The 18,786-nt window shown below is 46.2% G+C and overlaps 2 protein-coding genes across 10 annotated transcripts in view; one reads left to right on the plus strand and one right to left on the minus strand.

Moving 5' to 3' along the window:
- The window catches only part of STAT6 (signal transducer and activator of transcription 6), a 74,572-nt gene extending 71,876 nt beyond the window's left edge, over positions 1-2,696 (plus strand). For all 8 annotated transcript variants that reach the window (XM_020778703.3, XM_072991222.2, XM_072991223.2 and 5 more), the window contains one exon: positions 923-2,696. In XM_020778703.3, the coding sequence (XP_020634362.3) occupies positions 923-1,019 (97 nt within the window). In that variant the 3' untranslated portion in view covers positions 1,020-2,696. The remainder of the gene's footprint in view (positions 1-922) is intronic.
- Positions 2,288-18,593, minus strand: NAB2 (NGFI-A binding protein 2). 2 transcript variants are annotated; one of them, XM_020778735.3, is made up of 7 exons: positions 18,277-18,593; positions 14,829-15,594; positions 13,252-13,385; positions 11,563-11,614; positions 8,751-8,874; positions 5,516-5,710; positions 2,288-4,606 (listed from the first exon to the last, which is right to left on the minus strand). In XM_020778735.3, the coding sequence occupies exons 1-7, from the start codon at positions 18,450-18,452 to the stop codon at positions 4,506-4,508; spliced, it is 1,548 nt and encodes a 515-aa protein (XP_020634394.3). In that variant the 5' UTR covers positions 18,453-18,593; the 3' UTR covers positions 2,288-4,505. The 2 variants fall into 2 exon arrangements, with proteins under 2 accessions (XP_020634394.3, XP_020634387.3); XM_020778728.3 differs by having other exon boundaries at positions 5,516-5,716.
- Between the last annotated feature and the right edge of the window lie 193 nt (positions 18,594-18,786).

The following is an 18,786-nucleotide window of genomic DNA, read 5'->3' on the forward strand; positions in this document are numbered from 1 at the left end:
GTGGGATACAAGAGAAAAGGAAGATTCCTTCCCTTGATGGCCAGTAGTTCATGGATCATAGCGAGTGTGCTTTTTTTGGTTTGAGGGCATGTGGTAACTTCTCCTTAATCATTCTAGGAATTATAGGTGGATAACATGGCTGTTGATTTGGTGATAAAGAAATAAAGTGGCATAGGAGTTATCAGGGTTCATAGGAGCACAGAAAGTTTCCTCATACCAAGGTTGTGACTATCTCAACATGTAATGTGGGAAATGCTACAGGGCTGGGACAATCTGATTCTTTTTTTCATTGACCACATGAAATAAAAATGGAAATCAGCCCAGATTCCTCACCCACAAGTTGTAGTTTTCCTCCCAACACTGGAGCTTGTCCTTTTTATATCAGATCCATTTTTATCAGTGCAGATGATGTGAACACCTGACCTGATACTGAAAATTGTGTGCAGGGGTGCTGTGGTTGGCAAGATGGGGGAGTGTAAAAACACCAGGAGGCTGTTTGTCAATGTTCTCCTCTGCCCCCATGTGGCTAGATAACATGATTTTACTTGGGGTAACTGGACTTCAGATCAAGTCAGTTTCCTTTTTTTCCCCCCTGTGTAGTTGCACCCTAAATCAGACTGTTAATCCACTTGGCTCAGTATTATTCATGCTGTCTTGTAACAGCTCTTTGTGTCTGTCAGCTTTGAGATGCTGGTAACAGCCTGGGATTTTCTAGATGAATAGAATGTGATTTGCTCATCTAGCTATGTCCCCTCCTGAAACTGAAGAGCTAAGCTATATTGAGTCCTGAGATCTCTTGGACAAAAGTGTTAATGGTTAGGGAGGTGAGAAATGTGACACAAAGGAGAAACCCTGCCTATTTGAGGAGCTTCACAAGACCTCTATAGTGTTGTATTCACTAGCTTCTGCTTTGCTTCCACAGGGTGCCTGAGACCCTTCCTGAACCCTCTACTGAAGAGTGGGAGGAGCTGCTACGTAATGAGCAAGATCCAAATCGCTACTGTAAGGATTCAGAATGACTGAATGGCTGTCCATAAAGCTTTGTATCTTGGACTTCCATGGACTATGTAGCTGTCAAGACCAGGCACACCAGAGCAGGCTGTGGTTTCGTGCCCCAGATTCATGCAGAGTACATAACCTTTCTAGGACTTCTGTTTACACGCTCTTCTTGTTGTCCAACCTTTGAGTTCTGTCTTGGCTCGAGAGACTCAAGTCTGTGCTGGATAGACTTGTGAAGTAATCCGCTCTGCTCTGGATATTTGTCAGTTTTTAGAAGGCCTTGGGAGCTGTGCATTTATTTTACAGATGGGCCAGAACTCACGTTCTCTCCTGGCTTGTTCATGGCTTAGCACTTTTTGTGGGGAGCAGTGTGACCTCAATAGGCTAATATGGTCCCCATACTTTACAGTTTGTGCTGTTTCTGGCTAGTTAGGAGCGGATGTGTTTCCTGTTGTAAGATGGTGGACTTCCGCCATCATTGCGAGAGCCCAGCAGAAGGTTTTTATGGGGGGGGGTCAGACTCTGTTACTTGGTTAGTTTAGAGGGAGGATTAGTTGAACTGCTGGTCCTTTCTTGTACCCCCCCCCCCGGTTGGACATCTGGGCATTCAGAACTACTTCAATTTCCTCTTCTGTTCTGTTTGTTTCTGCTTCTGGATGAGAGGCACCATACGTCCTCCCAATATTAAAAATCTACAAATCCCTTTCTTCCTATTAAACATGTAAAGGGAGGTTGACTGTGTTTCTAGGCCGAGTGCAGTGGTTTTCTCAGGTGGTGGAGAAAGGGACAGGAGAAAAAGTGGCAGTGTGCTGTTGGGATAGTAGAGCTGTCAAATGTCACATATGATCAGCCTTGCACCTTCTCTGCTAAGCTGCTGTCCTCCAGTATGGTGGAAGGCACTGTCCCATCACGAGTGCTCAGTGCTGAGGAGAGATTCCACTAGCCCTTGTGTGTAAAAGGCAGATGGAGCACCATCTTGGTCTTCACCCCCCAGCTCAGGAGGAGAATGTCTCGGGTCCAGCACTGTAAACTTGCATGTTCTTCTCACTGGATGGCACCCAGGTCCTCCATCAAATTTGTCTTCTTTTTCCAAAGGAGTGCTATCATTTGGGCTGTGAAACCCAGAAGGAGAAATTCTGAGCGATTTACCTTGTCTTGGAGGCATGGAATGTAGTCTTTTCCTTACACCACCCCAACCCTTTCTCTTTTTTACCCCCTCAGGCTTTATCCCTGCCTACCGATGGTCACTTAATCCCATCTCACAGCTGGTAAAAGTGCAGTTTTAAAGTAAGGCATAAAATAAGACTTTATTCCAAAATAACAAAATAAATAATCTACTGTACACATTACAAAGGAAAAGATGGTAGTTCTTCTATGAAAACATCAATGCTCTATGGGAGAGGGTAGGGACTAAGACCAATAGCAAGTGAGCATGTCTGTTGCCTCCACAAGATTTCAAGCTCTTGAGTCACCTTTGTTGTGTACCTATTTTCAGGCAATTGCTTACTTCATTATAGTTTGCTCCCAGACTGCTCCTCTAGCCACTTTTTTTTTTGAAAACTGAATTGTTTCACCTTATGCCCAAGAAGCCTAGGGTGACTCATTCTTGCCTACAATTTTTTGAGGTTCAGTACCTCCTCTTCCTGTCATTTACTTGTTAGGCAGAGAAGAGAGGGTACACCTTCCCTGTACACTGCATAGAACTTTGTTCAGAATCAGGAAATAGAAGATTACTATGTGCTGTAATTTAGCTTGAGGTGGTCCTGACCTTTTCCAAGGGCACTGTACTTGGCTATTTTTGGCCAAGATGTAGTATACTCCTGAAGCATCTGTATTCCTTCCTATTCAAAGATATCAAGAAAGGCAACCTTAAAGTGCCACTAGATCTTTCAGCAACAATTGAGTACCACACTTTTGCTGGACAAAGTGCAAACTGGAAACTAGCAGGGACAATTCCACCCATTAACTATCAGCATTAATGTCTGGTGTTTTCTATCTGAAGTTTCCATATAAGCTGACTTTTTATGTTTGCATTGTGGGGCCCGCTTCCTAACATTTTGCAGCTGCTCCATAATGGAGGATCCACATAGCAAAGTGTTTTGTGTGTGTGGCTAGAGAGGCAGAACCGGTGCTGTATTAAATCATACCACACCTTTTGTCTCAGAGCTAAGAGATGATTTTTCAACTGTCCTTTTTTCCTACTTATGTTAGTATAGTAAGAAATCAAGCCCCCAAAGTGTGAGTTTGCTTACTTCAGGAAAGACCAGGGCTGGAGACTGCCTGAGGTACTGGGGAGGTGGAGAGGAAGAAACTGCTATAATTATAGACAGAGGTGGGTGTTCCATTTAGCTCTTACCAATAGCAAACCCACCCACCCTTTTTCCACTTTTTGGCCCATCTATGAATCACATAAAATTACTCTGGGGGGAGGCTTAAAGGCCCAAAGGCCTGGAAGTCAGTTCTAATTCCTGCATTGGTACAACCCCAGTAAACAACGAAGATTAATTAGCTGCTGTAATGCAACCAACGGGGCACAGAGACAGTAGAGTAATTGTCATCAGAATGGCCAAAATAAAACAAGTAAGTATGTTTTAAAGGTAGCTTTTTTCCTGATTTCTGTGAACTTCCAAGGATAGGGCAGTTTGGGAGCAAAGTACTTCAGAGCATTGAAGCAGGGCTAAGCTGTGATCAGCACTATCATACTATCAGTGACTAAATACCCATTTCATGTCAAGATCAAGGGAAGTGAGAACTGGTTAAGAACTGGTTTCAGCCTTGCCTATGAAATCTACAACAGAAAGGGAAACATCTTAATAAGTGGACGTCAGGGATGTGTGTCTCTAGTGTGTTTTTGTGCGAACATGGAGGGGGGGAGAGAAGGGCTGTGGAAAAACGTGTTGTATCACACATGTGGGAGGCATGTATGAGTCAGTGCGTGGCTGTAAAGAACTGAGTGTGGGGAGCATTTAGGAAGATCAATGGTTATGGCTGAGAAACGGAATGCCTTTCTGTAAAGGTTGCGAAATGTATTTATGTTCTTTTTTTAAATCATGGCTTTGTACATGTTAGTCCCAGGCCCCATTTTGTGTGAAAGACTGTGGGTGAGAGACTTTAAATAGCCCTGTACAAGGCCAAACTAGCCAGAGATTTGGTCTCCCTGAGCTCACGACTATCAGCAATAGGCAGGATGCCCTTTCTCTCAAAGTAAAGAAAACTGACAGGATTCTGACTTTATGCATGTTTGCCATTCACGCAGTCCCACTTTGTGCCTAGGGAGGCAGGCAAGCAGGTTCTCCATTTTCCAAAGAGAACTAGGCGAGTGAATAATGCAGGATTGTTTTTGCTAATATGGTAGCTCTTCTTCAGTTAGTGAAGCCAAGCGTATGCCTCCTTGTAGCGAAGTGGAGAACGGCACCCCAGTCCCTCCCCTGCAGGAGTCTCTCGGACTGCCAGAGCTGGCTGGCACCTTATTGCTTGGTGACTTGAGTGGCTGAATCACCTGCCGGTCATGGCCGGGTGGTCTCTGGTTCCACTTTAATGCTGTTCCTTCTTGCCTCAGGCTGTGCTGCTGGAGGCTGGCATCGCTCAGGAAGGTTTTCTCCAAACTCTGAAAAGGGAAATTCCGTAGTCAGGAAGAAATGCAGTTTCCTGAACTTGTCTCTTTTTTTGAATCATTAAATTCCAGTCAGCTACGCTCTACTGTTACCAATATGATCTCAGATGCATATGCCTCCTTGGTCCAATGTGTTTATTTTTTTGGAAGACATTCATGCATAGCACTTCGGCCCTAAATCCTTCACTTTCTTTTGCCATTCTCCATTGGCTACATGGGTGAAAAGAATACTTGGATCGTGTAAAGTTACTCTTAATTTGTTACTCAGATGGCAGTGCTTAAACACACATTTCTGATATCATACACATTGTTTTCTTCTGGTATCTATTTGTGAATTTTTAATTTGAATACGGCCACTACAATTTTACAATGTTCAAAGTCCATTTTGAACACCAGTAAAGCAAAGGCAATCTTCCTTAGCGTTTCACATTATTTAATCCTGCCTGCTACTCATGCTTCTTTTCCTGACTAAGATCGTCTTGGATGTCTGATTCAGTATTAATAACCAGGAGCATGAAAACCTTGTGTCACAGAGTAGACTTCACTGACTCCTTTTTGAAAAGTCTGACTCTGCAGTCATTTTGACCTGGAAAAGTGTACAGATCAGTCCCCATCACAAGGATGATTCCATCTCCTCCATTTCCTCTTCATGAAAATGCACCCTGTCTTCTAGGTTGTTGGAGGCAGAGAAAGATCCTCTGAGCTAAAGGGAGTCTACACCTAAGTCTTGGTCCCATTTCCTTTCTCTCTGACACCTAGACCCTGGAAAAATTACTTTTTAGGACTATAACTCCAGGAATTGGCCAGTCAATATTGGCACTGGCAGGAGAATTCTGGAAGTCACAGAGAGTAGCTTTTCTAAACTCAGGAAACAACCCAAGCTTAAGGCTTATCTGCACTTACCTGGCACCTGGGGCTTTCCAGGGAGGCAAGGGCTGAGCCGTCCTGCTCGCTCATGCGATACCAGACGAGCCAACCGCAGTCCTTCGTCCATCAGCGTCTGCTGCAGGATATGACGGCTCCAAAAACCATGGGGTGGGAGACTCAGCAACATGTCAGGAGTGGCGCTGGGGGGTGGTGTAAGCCGCGGGCATGATCCTGTGGCTTCAGAGAAAGATAATAATTGGGAGGGGAGCCTTTATGCAAGGCAAAGTGAATCACGCTGTCCAACGGACACAGTGTACTCCACAACTGAGGATGTCTGGTCCAAATGATACCAACATTGCTCCCCAGAAAGTATGCTATACACAGAAAAAAACGATTCCCACTCTAATGTGATGTAAAATGATGTTCCCAACCTTGGGTTCCCTGATGTTTTGGGACTACAACTTCCAGAAGCCTTCACCACTAGCTGTGCTGGCCAGGATTTCTGATTTTTGCAGTCCAAAAACATCTACAGACCCAAGGTTGGGAAGCAATTATCTAAAAACACAGCCCACAGTGGGTTCTTAAACTTTGGAATCAATAAAGGAGGAGGAGGAGGAGGCTGCAGTAAATAAACTTTCTCTGTATTTCCCAGTTGCCACCATACAGGCAACATCTTTAAAAAAACAAACAAACCAGGTTTCCTTTCCATTCTGTCAGATACAAGTTCAGTGTCACTCCAAAGCTTCCATTGTTCTCAACAAGGGTGGATTAATTTAAATTTCCATGGAAATGAATGCAGTAGTGGCTGACTGAAACAATTAGTTCAGTGTTCCCGTGGGCGGGCACCCATTCTGTTAGAATGTTTAGCAGTTGGTTGATCTAACTAGCAAAACATTACTTTACACGCATAAAAAATATACTATCAAAGAAGTATATTTTGTATTATGTACCTTATATTTTCACTGATTTTGGAATGTGAAACAGTACATTGCTGATTTAACACATAATCTCTTGAGATGAAGCTGTGTGCTGTCTTTCTATTGCACATTGTCATTTCCTGTTTCACTTCTGCTTTCTCTCCTGTATTACGTAAAGCTCCCCAGTCTTGCCTGAATACTCGGCCCACTATGCCGGAAATGTATAGCTGCTAAGAGTTACTAAACCAAGGATGGGGACTATGATTGGTCGTGGCACAGCATCTCCATTTTTTAAAAAATTATTTGCTGCCTTTCTCTAAGTGGAGATAACCAAAGCCGCTCACAATTCATTAAAACAATGTAAGTATACATAGTGAAAAGCTCAGTGAGATACAATTTTTAAATGAGCAGATAATATTTAAAAAGACATTTTAAAATATACATACATACATAATAATAAAATGCATAGCATCAAATCAGGTCCAACTGATGATGACTCTTTCCAGGGCTTTCTAGGTAGTGATCATTCAGAAGTGGTTTACCATTCATTCCTTTGTTCTGAGGGTGCCCTGGGACTGTGCAGCTTGTCCCAAGGCCACACAGCCTGGCTGTATTCACAGGAGACACGGGGGGGGGGGGGGATCAAACTCCCAACCTCCAGCTCCACAGCCAAATATCCAACTCTGGTAGTTACTGATAATGTGTCTTAAAGTGAAACTAGGAGGTGGAAAGCTGAAACTAGAGCCTTGGAAAAGTTACTATAATCCCCAGCATCCTCCACCATCAGCTATGGTGGCTGGGGGATTCAGCAACCTGTAGTCCAACAAAATAGCTTTTCTAAGCTCCTCCTGAAACTAAGTCATGAATGGGCTCACATCCCACAGTGCAGTTACACAAACATTTGCAAGTTAGGAAATCCTTGTAGGCCCTATCGGTTGCACACTGAATCATATTACTCAGCATGCAACTGGTAATATCTACCAAGATTACTTAAGTTACAACAATTTGTCTCTAAATATTCACGTCTTTGACATAACTGTGAAACAGGATTCCAGCCACTTTATTGTACTATACAAGTATAGGTGTGTTTACTCAAGTTACATCCCTTTCAATAAAATGGGCTCACTCTCTGGTATAGGACAGTAACTGAGATTATTCTAACTAATAACTGAATCTGGGCCCATGTACCACCATCACACATCACTTTTAATATACAGTATATATTTTAATGGCTCAAAAGAAATTCTCTTTGTGCCCTCTAGAGGGCAAGAGAGGCATTTTTTTTGTTTGGAGACTTGAGTGTTTGTAATTAATAAAATAAATTGGCCACAAGAGGGCATAGGGGAGTTTTTCCATGTTAAAAATGGTTTTTAAAATAAGTGCAGAAGTGGGTGCAGCTCTCCAAGGTCCACCAGTGGCCATGTGTGTCCTCAGATCTTAGGAAGCCGCCCATCTCTGATATAAAGCGAGTGGTATATCACCAATTTATACTTTTCTAAACTCTTGCAATCTTTGGAGAAAACTGATTCCTAAGTGGGTGTACCTGGGAAGGTACACATTTCAGAAAGCTTCTGTAAAGGCTAGTCATGGAACAAGGGAAGGGGAAAAAAACACCAAGACAGATGTAAACTAATTCCAAACACAAGTACTGTATATTGTTATAGAGTCTTCCAGTACGGTGGTGGTGGACCTTTGACCTATTAAGGGTTCTAGACTACAACTTCCATAATCTGTTATCACTGGCCATGCTGAAAGGGGGGCTGATGGCAGTCACAGTCCAGCAACGTTGGCAGGGTTCCATGTTTCCTGTCCTTATTGCAGTAAAACCTCCAGCAGTGTTATTTTTGCAAGGATACAGAGAATTCTTTTCCATAGGCTCACTTCCCCAAACTGCAGTTCTGGGCGGGCAGGAGTGGGGGGACAGGCAGTGATGTCTAAGCTAGTTTAGGTAATACCAAATATATATATTTAAAAAAAGAGCAGACATTTAATAATGGATTAAAACAAAAAAAACCCTACAAAATGTCTGAATTGTGTGAAAAATATGTGTGTGAGAAGAAACTGAGGTGGCATAATTTATGAGCAACACTGAGTTATTCAAGATAAAGTCCAGATCAGAGAGATCTGAGCACAGAGCAGTGCAGGCAAGAGAGAAGATGTTTCCAAATTATGTACAAGTTGGAGCATGTCCCATGTTTGCAATCAGCCAGCTACCTGGTGTGTTATAAACAGTACTGAAGGGAGATTCTCTTGAGCATAAATGTGTGAAAGCCTACAAGATCCTAACCTCAACATCTCATTCCTTAGCTCCCTCCCCACGGCTGGAAGTTTTAATCGGACCCCAGCCAACTCACCTTGTGGGTGTCCATCTAAGCTTTCTCCCGACAAGCTGGCTGTGTCTTCCTCGATACTAGAGCGATACTGAGGAAGGAAGGGTTCACAGACCAAGGGAAGGTCAGAACGGCTGTGCTCAGCAACCTGTAGGAGGATGAGCAAGAAAGATGAGAGAAACTAGCTATTCATTTTGCCACTGTGCCCCTTCCCCCCATTTCACTGTCACTGTCAGTGGACACAGTTTCCTCATTAGAGTTGCTGGAATCAACATCCAATGATATTCATATATTTTTAAGGGCCACCATAAGAACGATGTTAAATTTAGGTAAGTATTAAGCATGCACTTTAATTAATTTTTGAACAGCAGCTATGTGCCCACCTCCAGAGGAAAACCACAGTACGTGGGATCTCTACCAGGCAGTGGTGTAGCACGGGCAGGGCCACAGGGGCAGTTGCCTGGGGCACAAAATGTCAGCCCTGCCATGGAGCCATCGGGCAAGGCAGAGCACACAACGGGCAAGAAAGTGTGTAAGCCTTCTGGCTGTGGCTGCTTTGCTCACTTTATCACCCTCTAGGCAGGCAGCAGAAGCAGGGTTTGGTGACGGCTGAGTGGAACCACCTCCTTGGAGAAGGCAGCCTGGCCTCCCTCCCCCTGGTGTAAATGAAAGTAGGTGGGTAAGCCACGTGGGGGAGGGGGAGGTGAGGTGCAGGGGGGATCCACCTGCACTGAGTTCCCTGACCTTGAGGGGGCACAATATTTGCTTTGCCCTGGGTGTTGGCAACCCATGCTACGCCACTGCTACCAGTGCAACTAGCTTTGGACATCATTCAGCGTGGTCCTCAACCTTCCAATATAGTATATCAGCCAGCCCCAGCTTTTAATATCCTTTCCCAGTGCCCTCCTGCTTGCAATGCAGTCCACCTGGAACACTGATCAGTTACAGCAGGTTAAGGAGAAAGGGTGGAAGATGAAGGACTGAGCGGGAGAAATTGCAACTCTTTCGTATGACCTTTGTTTTAAGCTTGGCTTCCAGTCCCAGTCTATCTTTATGCTAACCAGTAAGGCAGCCTTCCCCAACCTAGTACACTCCAGATGTGCCTGACTGCAACATCATCCCTGCCAGCCCAACCCTCAGAGTGCTGCCTGGGGCTAATGGTAGCTGTAGACCAGCACACCTGGAGGGCATCTTGTTGGGAAAAGCTGCAAAAAGGAAATGCTTCTCTTGCAGATCTGAGAGCAGACCTCCTAAAGCATTGCTAGTGAAAATGACCGCACCAGAGGACATGTCTATCTTTGCTCCAGCAAGACTGGGATAGAAGGCTGAGTCAACCTTGAGCCAGCTACCTAGGATTGAACCTCGGATCGTGAGCACAGTTTTGGCTGCAGTACATCAATTTAACCACTGCACCATGAGGCTCTTTTAATATCTTTTAATATTTTTAATTATTGCATTGTAATGGAACATACAGTGTTCCAGAAGTGGGACTGCAACTTCCATCAGCCATAGCCAGCGCAGATAGTGGCGAGAGACGCTAGGAATTTCAGTCCAACGACACCTGAAGATTGCATGGTCTCCACTCCTGTATTACTGAGCTACTACCATCCGGCAAACCTCCAGAAATAATCGATACCTGTGCTCTTTAGTGGGGGGGGGGTTGTCCAAAACTGCTGCAATTTGGCCAGTATGGCCACCGAATTAGAAAAGTCAGTGCATATGTGCACAAACATATGGCTGTTGTTGCACCACCTACGCCTTCAGGCATTGCATATCCACCACCTGCAAACTCATACACATATTTATGCATATATACATGAGCCTGCATGGCTCCCTTTCAATAGCAGAGAACCCACATATACATATGGATGCAGAGACATACCATGCCCAGTTTGGTGGGCAAAGGACTTTTAAAGTGGGCTATATTCGAAAGTTAGCAAAGGCTGAAGGACTAAGGCTCCTGCAGAGATCAAGGCACCGGCAAAGGTCTCTTTAACACGTACATGCATGCAGACACTGCAAAAAGTCATCATATATTCCCACTTCCTTGTATAAGCAAAGGCATGTGATCAGCAGTGGTTATCGGAAGAATTCTGCCAGGGTCATGCCTATTGTACAACAGCGGCTTACAAAACAATTCACACAATTAGTGAGGACACATATGAAAGATGTGATGTCAGCCGTGTTTGTAAAGCAAAGCAAAGCTATGCTGCTTATATGCCACCCCACAGCACTTAAAGCACTCTCTGGGCAATTTACAATTTAATTATGCAGGCTATACAATACCTGCATAACTACTCCTTGAACAATTCACAAGCACTGAAAACCTCACTAGGGTCGGTGTAAGTTGGCACATAATGACAACAGTCTGTCATCTGGCTTGAAAATAAAGACTGTATTTGTTCCAGGCTATGGTGTCTTGATACAATTTCCTGAGCAGGAGGAGGCATAATGGATGATTAAAGATCCCCTTGCATGCTGGCTTATTTGAGAAGCAAAAAAGTGAGCAGTCTTCAGAGCTTCAGTGAAGGCCGAAAGAGTTGGCCATCCTAAACCTACCCATGTCCATGTACAGGAACATGTTCCACAGCCTTTGCTAACCTAGCACCCTCCAAACATGCTGGGCACCGATGCCCATCGTCACCAGTAGCCATACTGGTGGTGGTGACAGAAGCTGTAATCAAACATCTCTGAAAGGCACCAGATGGAGGAAGCCAGGTGTGCAGCAACAACAGCAAAAACATCCTTGTTCACAGAGTCCTTGGAGAGTGCAAAGGATTTCACATTTATCTAAGCAAGCATGCAAACACCCATGGCAACCGGATCCACAGCTTACCTCCTGCTTGAGTCGCTTGGCTTGCACAGCTCCACCCTCCTCCGGATGCAACCTGAGGACAGAAGTCACCTGGGAGTCAGAACACCCAGCTTGTTTTAGGTCCATCCCTAGACCAGCCATAAGGACACTGAAAGGGTATATAGCTCAAGGCTCATGCCAAAGGGCTGCCAGCTAGTAAAAGAGAACTAGCCCACACATTGTTGCAAACATTGCCCAGTTTGCACAAAATGGGCTACCTCACCTGCATGGACAGGCTTAAATTCAGCAGCTATAGGAATCTGCAGCCTGGATGGTGGTGTTGGCATACCAACATTACCATGGGCTGCAGGCTTACCATGTTTTGAATGAGAGATCTGACACCTGTGATTTCACAGAGCCTAGAAAGGTTAATTTTTGGACTACTCCCAGAATTCTCCATCCTTCCACAAGCAGGCAAAGACCTTTATTTTCAGGCAAGCCTTCCCTCAGTAACTAGCTACCTGCTGTGTGATTTTTACATGGGTTGTTATGTATTACTGCTTTGAGTGGATTTTTAATACTACAATACTAGTGTTTTCCATTTCTCAGAGTGGCATCTGGTATTTTTTAAATATATAAAATAATATATTTTAATAATACTGTTCTTAGCTTTAATATTGCCTTTTAATGATGGAAGATGCCTCTTGATACTTATTGTTCTTAGCTTTCAATATTGCCTTTTAATGATGTTAACCACTGTTGTATACTCGTTGTTTTCAACTTTAAATATTGTTTTTCATTGTTGTAATCCACCTTGGGCCCTTTTCAAGGAGAAAGGCAGAGTAAAAATACTTTAAATAAAGAAAATAAATAAATAATTTCTGGGAACCACAGTCCAAAAAATCACTTTTTCCCAATATCTGACCACAAAAATAAGTTCTTCTTTGCCCAGCCTACTTCAGAGCTCCCCAAGTTCAAGGAATTATGGTTGGTGAATGGGAGCTGTAGTCCAAAAAGGCAGCTTCTCCCAGTTCCAAGCTCAAGGCTTGTATGAGATCCAGTTTTTAAAGCCAAATCATGGTCTTCTTTTATGTTTGGAACAAGCTTTCTTTGAATTAAAGAAACAGTCAGAGTCTCAGACATGGGAAGCGCCCACTAAGACATACTCCGTAACATCATGAGCCAACTCCACTTACCAAACAGGGCTAGCTAAAGCTATTTCCTGATGCTTGAAATGCTACTTAGGTAATCATAATACAATACATTATCCCCCACTGAGCACATCTGATTCAGCTCCACAGAACTCAGCTCAGACTGGGCTCAGCATGGGCTTCACCAGCTCTGTAAGCTGCAAATTAGCTTGCATTGTTTGCTGGCCGGTCATCGGAAGAGATCCACAGGCTTAATCTGCAAAGTGACTGTGCACCCATAGCAGCTTTAAATAACCACCTCTGGAAGAAAAGCATTTCATTCCTTTTTTGATGGGAAAGCAAAGTGTCTAGTTTGATACTGATTTAGAAGGAAAAGACAGGAAGAGCTTCAGAAAATTAATTTTTCGAACTGCAGATCTCAGAATGGTAAATTATACTTCTGGGGGGAGGGACTAACCATTTCCAATGCTAGTTCAGGCAGAAACAAGTAGAAGATACTGATCTTGGCTGCTTTGCATCTTTTCCCTGCTGGCAAGGACAGTCTGTACCACTACGGAGAGCCTCAGGCTTTGGTTCTTACCGGGATCCCTTAAGCGACGAGAGGTAGCTGCTCTCCCGGGCCACCTGACGTGATAGCGAGAAGAGTTCCACCCGACGGAGCAGCAGCGAATTGTCCCGTAGGCAGAACTGGGCAGCAGCTTCATTGATGGTGAGCTGGGAAAACGAGAGAGGACACCGAGTGATTGCCTGGGGGAGTCAATGGGCACAGAAGGTAGAAGGAATCTGGCAGGATTCTATAAAAGCAATATGGAGCTGGAGGTAAGTGCGGGGAGGGGGAGAGATGGCCATACGAGGAGGCGGGCAGCTGCTTCTGGGTAAACAAAAACGGAGAAAAAAGGACTAATTAGAAAAGGGTGTTTGTGGATGTGTCATCTCTTGAGCGATGTTCATCCTTTCCCAAGCCAAAGTGTAATGCAAGGTGGAGAATCCAATAGGTTTCCTCCTATTTGCAACATATTCTCAGCACTTAAATGTACCTGTTTTGTTTGTGTTCTATAGATCCATTTGCTCTCCCCACTCTAAAGGATCTGTTATACAAGCAAGCACAGTGTGAACTGTGCCTGCACATGTCTCCTTATCGGCTAGTACCTGAAACACCAGCAGGGGGGAGAGCCACCACTGCTCACACACAAGCATGGCGCTCTGAGTTATCGTTGAAAAGCAACCCTTTAAAAATGCTCTCCACAGAATGGTATCAGGTCTATTGGGGAAAGAAGAGAAGGACAGTAAGCTTTTGAAACTTGGGAAGGAAGGGGGAACATGAGCCCAACTGCTCCTTCTGCGTAGCAATGGAATGGATTTCTTTTTTTTTCTTTTTAACGGCTTGCAGCTTGTATCCAGAGATCCTATGAGCAGACCTCTGAGCACAGGATGGTGTTTTCAGGTGGAGGAACCATTTTGGACACTCCCCCTACACATCTGCTCTGTAAGGGCAAGGGACCTCTGGAACACTGTGAAGATGGTGCAGGCAGGGTTGTAGCAGAAACCTATAAAGCCCTAAATGGCTTGGGCCTAAATTATCTCAAGGACACATCTTCCTTTATGAGCCTTCTTAAGTGTTAAGATCACCAGGAGAGGCCTTTCTCATCACCCTCACAGGGGCATTTAGTGAGGACATGGGAGAAAGTCTTCTCTGTGGCTGCTCCCAGACTCTGGAACTCCCTCGCACAGGAGGCCAGGCTGGCCCCATCTTTGCTGTCCTTCCACAAGTAGGCAAACACCTTTCTGTTCAGAAAGGCTTTCCCTCAGTGACTGCCTGAGTGGAGGGTTTAAATGGATGGTTGGGCCTTACTGCTTTGAATGTGTTTTTGGTGCTGCTTTTGTTTACTGTTTTTTAGTATGGTTTATCTATTTTAGTACCCTTTTCAAAAATCGGCTACTATTTTTTTATATTTAATTGATACATTTTATGAAATATTTTCACATTTGGCTCTTTGGATGCTTGAAATTGTATCTTATAGTACATGCAAAAGTAGAACCTCTGAAGGGCAGGGTATGAAATCTATAAAATAAACAAGCCAGATAAAAGGTTCCCCCCATTCCTCTTTGCCCAGCTCGGCACCCCCTTTCTCCCACCTCTTTCCCCTTCAACCTCACCTCATGCAGTGTAAGCTGCTTGCCCTCCAATCGCCGGGCCTCACCCCGCCCATAGATGGCACTGTGACGCCGGATCTCTTCCTCTTTACGAGGGTCTGCGTTGTCCATCCGGAAGATATGCCCCACGGTTTTTGCCAGCTTCTTATTCAGCTTCATGAGGGTCCTCAGCTCTGTCTCGCCACCCCGAGGGCAGCTGCGCAGAAGACGGTCGACATTTTCGGACACTGCCTGGACCAGCTCTGGATCCAGCTGCTCTGCAGACGAGGGGTGCTCCGTGGGCGAGGACGATCCCCCTTCCTCTTCTGACTCCGGGTTGCCCCACTGAATGGCTGGCAAGGGGGACAGCTTCTCTCTCGGCTCCGAGGGGCTCTTGGCCGGGGAGGTCCCGCTGGCTTTGCCAGGGGTCTCTCCTGGGCTTGTGTGCCCATTGGTAAGTGCTTTGCGACCTCCGGACTCAGAGATCTTGAAGAGGGGGATGCTGCTTACAGGGACGGATGGCACCTGCTGGTTGAAGAGTCCAGGATTGGTGGCCCACTCCCGCAGGGCCTTCTGAAGACGCCGGACATGGAGCGGCTTGGTTGCCATGCCGACTAGAGCCATGATCTCCAGGAACTCCTCCTCACCAGCCTCACACAGCTGCTGCACATCATCGCCGCCCTGCTGGATGAAGGTCTCATAGTAGGAGAGCAAGTTGGCTCTCTGCAGGACCCGATAGAGCTGGAGTTCGCCCAGGGTGCGGGGCAGGGACAAGGCCATAGCCAGCAACCTGCAAAGTGACAGAGCGAGCTCTGTGACAGCGGAAATGATGCCTGAGACAGGAATTAAAACCATCCTCCATCGGGAGAAGAAAGTGAGTGCACCACAAAGGTGTGGAAGGAGAAAAAGAAGAAAACCAATTTTTTGGTTTGTGCAATTCACGCCGTTTTTAATCTGTCCATGTGACTCAGGTTAGATCTCGTTCATATAAAGCAGTGGTAGTCATTTTCTTCAAAGATCCCCCATGGACTTGCACTGCGAGCCCTTCATTTTAGAGACCACTGCCACTACCTCTATGATAACACTGGCATGAAAGGAGAAAAAAAGAGGGGGAGCGTTTCTTCATGTGTTGTTAGACAGTTTGTACTTGTGTTTTCCCATGTGATAGATAAGAACATGATCAGACAGAGAAAATGGACACCACTTGCCTGTGTGAACAGATCCAAAGCTTGGTGGAAGGGAGAGACCTGCAGTGGGTAGCTTGTGACTTTCCATACGTTGCTGGGTTACAATTCCCATCACCCTGTGCACCGCATTCAGAGATAATGGGAGTTGCAGTCCACAAGTTGCCCTTCTCTGAGGCAGACTCTATGTGAGTTTCTCTCCTGCTTCTTGACCATCCTTTCAGGACAGGATGATAGCGATGCTAATCAACACTTCGATTGTGAATATGGAACCCACCTGTGTTGTTTTATTTTAGCTGAATCTGTTTGGAATTAGTCGTTCATGAAAGATATGATTATCAGTGGCCAGTAGTGACGGTGACTAACTATTCCCCGCACCATAGGCAGTAGGTCCTTGTTTGCCAGTTACTGGAGAGCACAAGCCGGAGGCTGCCGTGGCCCCATGCCCTCCGTGTGGGCTTCTCAAAAGCAACTAATCAACCACTGAAGGAACAGAAGGCTGGGCTTGGCAAAGCTCTGATTTGATGCAGCGGCTCTCACAGGTTATTCTGGAATACAGGGACACAACCCTGTGTGATGCCCCATCCTGCTCCAGCCCTCTCCGAGGCCCTTCCTGCAACAAGGCAATCCTTGCGGTGCAGGTAAGGCCCAAGCCTGTGCTGCACCCTTTCCCTTTGTCTCTCTTTTGTGCTGACAGAGGAGACACGGTGCGTGCCTGATGAAATCAGCCTTAAATTCTGCTTTCTTCAACAGGATACCCAGTGTGGCGTAGTAGTGGATACAAGAGAAAGACTAGTACTCAGGAGACCTGGGTTCAAATTCCTGCTTGATAACTCATGAGGGGGGTGGATTCTCTACCTGCACAAAACCAACCCCATTTCAAGCACGCACGCACATGCACACAAATGCGCACGCACGCACGCACGCACGCACGCACGCACACACACACACACACACACACACACACACACACACACACACACACTGTAATCTGGATCTTCTGTAGAAACCTCAGGCTTGCCACACATTGGAACACACACCTCCAGCCTGGCTTCATATGCAACACACACACAAACCACAATCCTCAAAACACCCACGGGTTGTTCTTTCTTTATCTGCCCTTGCGCATCCTGTATTTCCCCCCAAACTAAGCCACAAAACAAGGTGGAGGGTCGGTGCCTCTTGAGATGTTGCTCAACGATGACTCCCATCCTGTTTAACTCTGCCCACACAGGCAGGGGCTGATGGGAACTGGAGTGCAACCAAATCTGGAGGGCCACAAGTCCCCCCCGCTCTAACATAATACGGGCATCAAGTGGAATAACTGCTACTTGGTTACTTCCCAGTAATGGATGGTGACTCTCTGCCCCATTTTTTTCCCTTGGAAAGAACCACGGAGAAGTAGAGGGGTGAGAAAATGATGGTGATTGGGGTGGATAAGCGACGAAGCACTCAATATTACGAATTTAAGAGAAACTTCTGAACACAGATTTCCCATCAACTTTTAGGGAGCTTGGAAAATATGCAAAAGCAAAGCAAAGCATGCTGCTTATATACCACTGCTGCTTTTCCAGAGCCTCACTCTCCCTCAGAGATCTGTATTGGTAAATGGGGTTATGATGAGTTCTTCCAAAAATGCTGCCAACTTTTCTTTCCTTGCAGCTTAGATGGGGGAACCTCTTTCTCTCTCTCTCTCAACTTCAAATCCTGTCCAATCATACATGTTCTGGCCTCATACATACATACATACATACATACATACATACATACATACATACATACATACATACATACATACATACATACATAAAGTGCAATGCAATATTTCTGGACAACAAATATGATAAGATTCAAGTGTCTCTGAGCAAGTGCAAAATTCAATGTGCCGCTGCCGCCTCCTAAACCTCTTGAGATTACAGCCAGCGCGGAAAGTTGCCGGTGGCAGGAGGCGTGGCCTTAAGAAAAGCTTCAGCCCAGGACCTCTTTTATGCCATTTTATATTGAACAGGCTCCTGCCGTGGGCTTCCTCTTGCAGCCGTCCTTTATTATCGCGGAAGATCGGGACAACCAGTAACTCACGAGGAATTCTTATGGAGTGCAGGGGATGAAAAGGGGTTGACTATGGATTAGGACGCGGTGCGCCCGGCCGCCCGCCCCCATTCGCCGTGGAAACGCGTTCCCTTCTCTTCCCCCCCCACCCCAATCCCCTTGCTCTGGATGCCTCCCTCCCTCCCGCTCGTCGTGCCCATCCACCGTCCCTCCCCGCCTCCAACCCCTTCCACACTTACTCGCTTTCCGCGGCAAACTCCCGGCGTCCTTGGAGTCCTTCAGCGGCCGGTGGGTGTGATCGTGGGGCATGGACCCAAGGCCTTCCCAGGCTCCCGGGCGGCGGCGGCGGCGGCGCCTTCTTTCTGGGACCTCTCGGCTGAGAGCGAGCAAGGCGACGCGGGAAAGCGCAGGGCATCCGATGGCGCCTTGGTCCGGCTCGAGGGTCCCTCTCTGCCTCTGGCCGTCACTCGGCGCTTCCCTCCCTCGCTCGCTCTGCTCCCCCGCTCCCTCCACTTCCTCCTCCTCCTCCTCCCCGCTCCCTCCTTCTCTCTCTCTCTCTCTCTCTCAATCTCTCTGCGCGCCTCAGCGCTCAGCCTTTGGCACGGAATTGCCTCCCACGCCGCCGGATTTACAATGGAACAGCGGCGGCGGCTCCGAGCTGCTGCCGCGCGTGGGAGGTTTCGGGGGCGGCCGGCAGCAGCGCCTGCCTCGGACCAGAAAAACTGCAGCAGCAGGGAGAAGGAAGGGCG

Source organism: Pogona vitticeps, chromosome 2 (genome assembly GCF_051106095.1).
Source record: "Pogona vitticeps strain Pit_001003342236 chromosome 2, PviZW2.1, whole genome shotgun sequence".
Taxonomy (NCBI): Eukaryota; Metazoa; Chordata; class Lepidosauria; order Squamata; family Agamidae; genus Pogona; species Pogona vitticeps.

Bases quoted from the DNA above. Each gene is read 5' to 3' on its own strand.
- NAB2 (XM_020778728.3), bottom strand. From the start codon at position 18,452: ATGCCCTGCGCTTTCCCGCGTCGCCTTGCTCGCTCTCAGCCGAGAGGT. The intron at 15,595-18,276 runs GTAAGTGTGGAA...GTCACTTTGCAG, and splicing joins GAGTTTGCCGCGGAAAGCGA to GTTGCTGGCTATGGCCTTGT. The intron at 8,875-11,562 runs GTAAGCTGTGGA...ATCCTCCTACAG, and splicing joins CCAAGCGACTCAAGCAGGAG to GTTGCTGAGCACAGCCGTTC.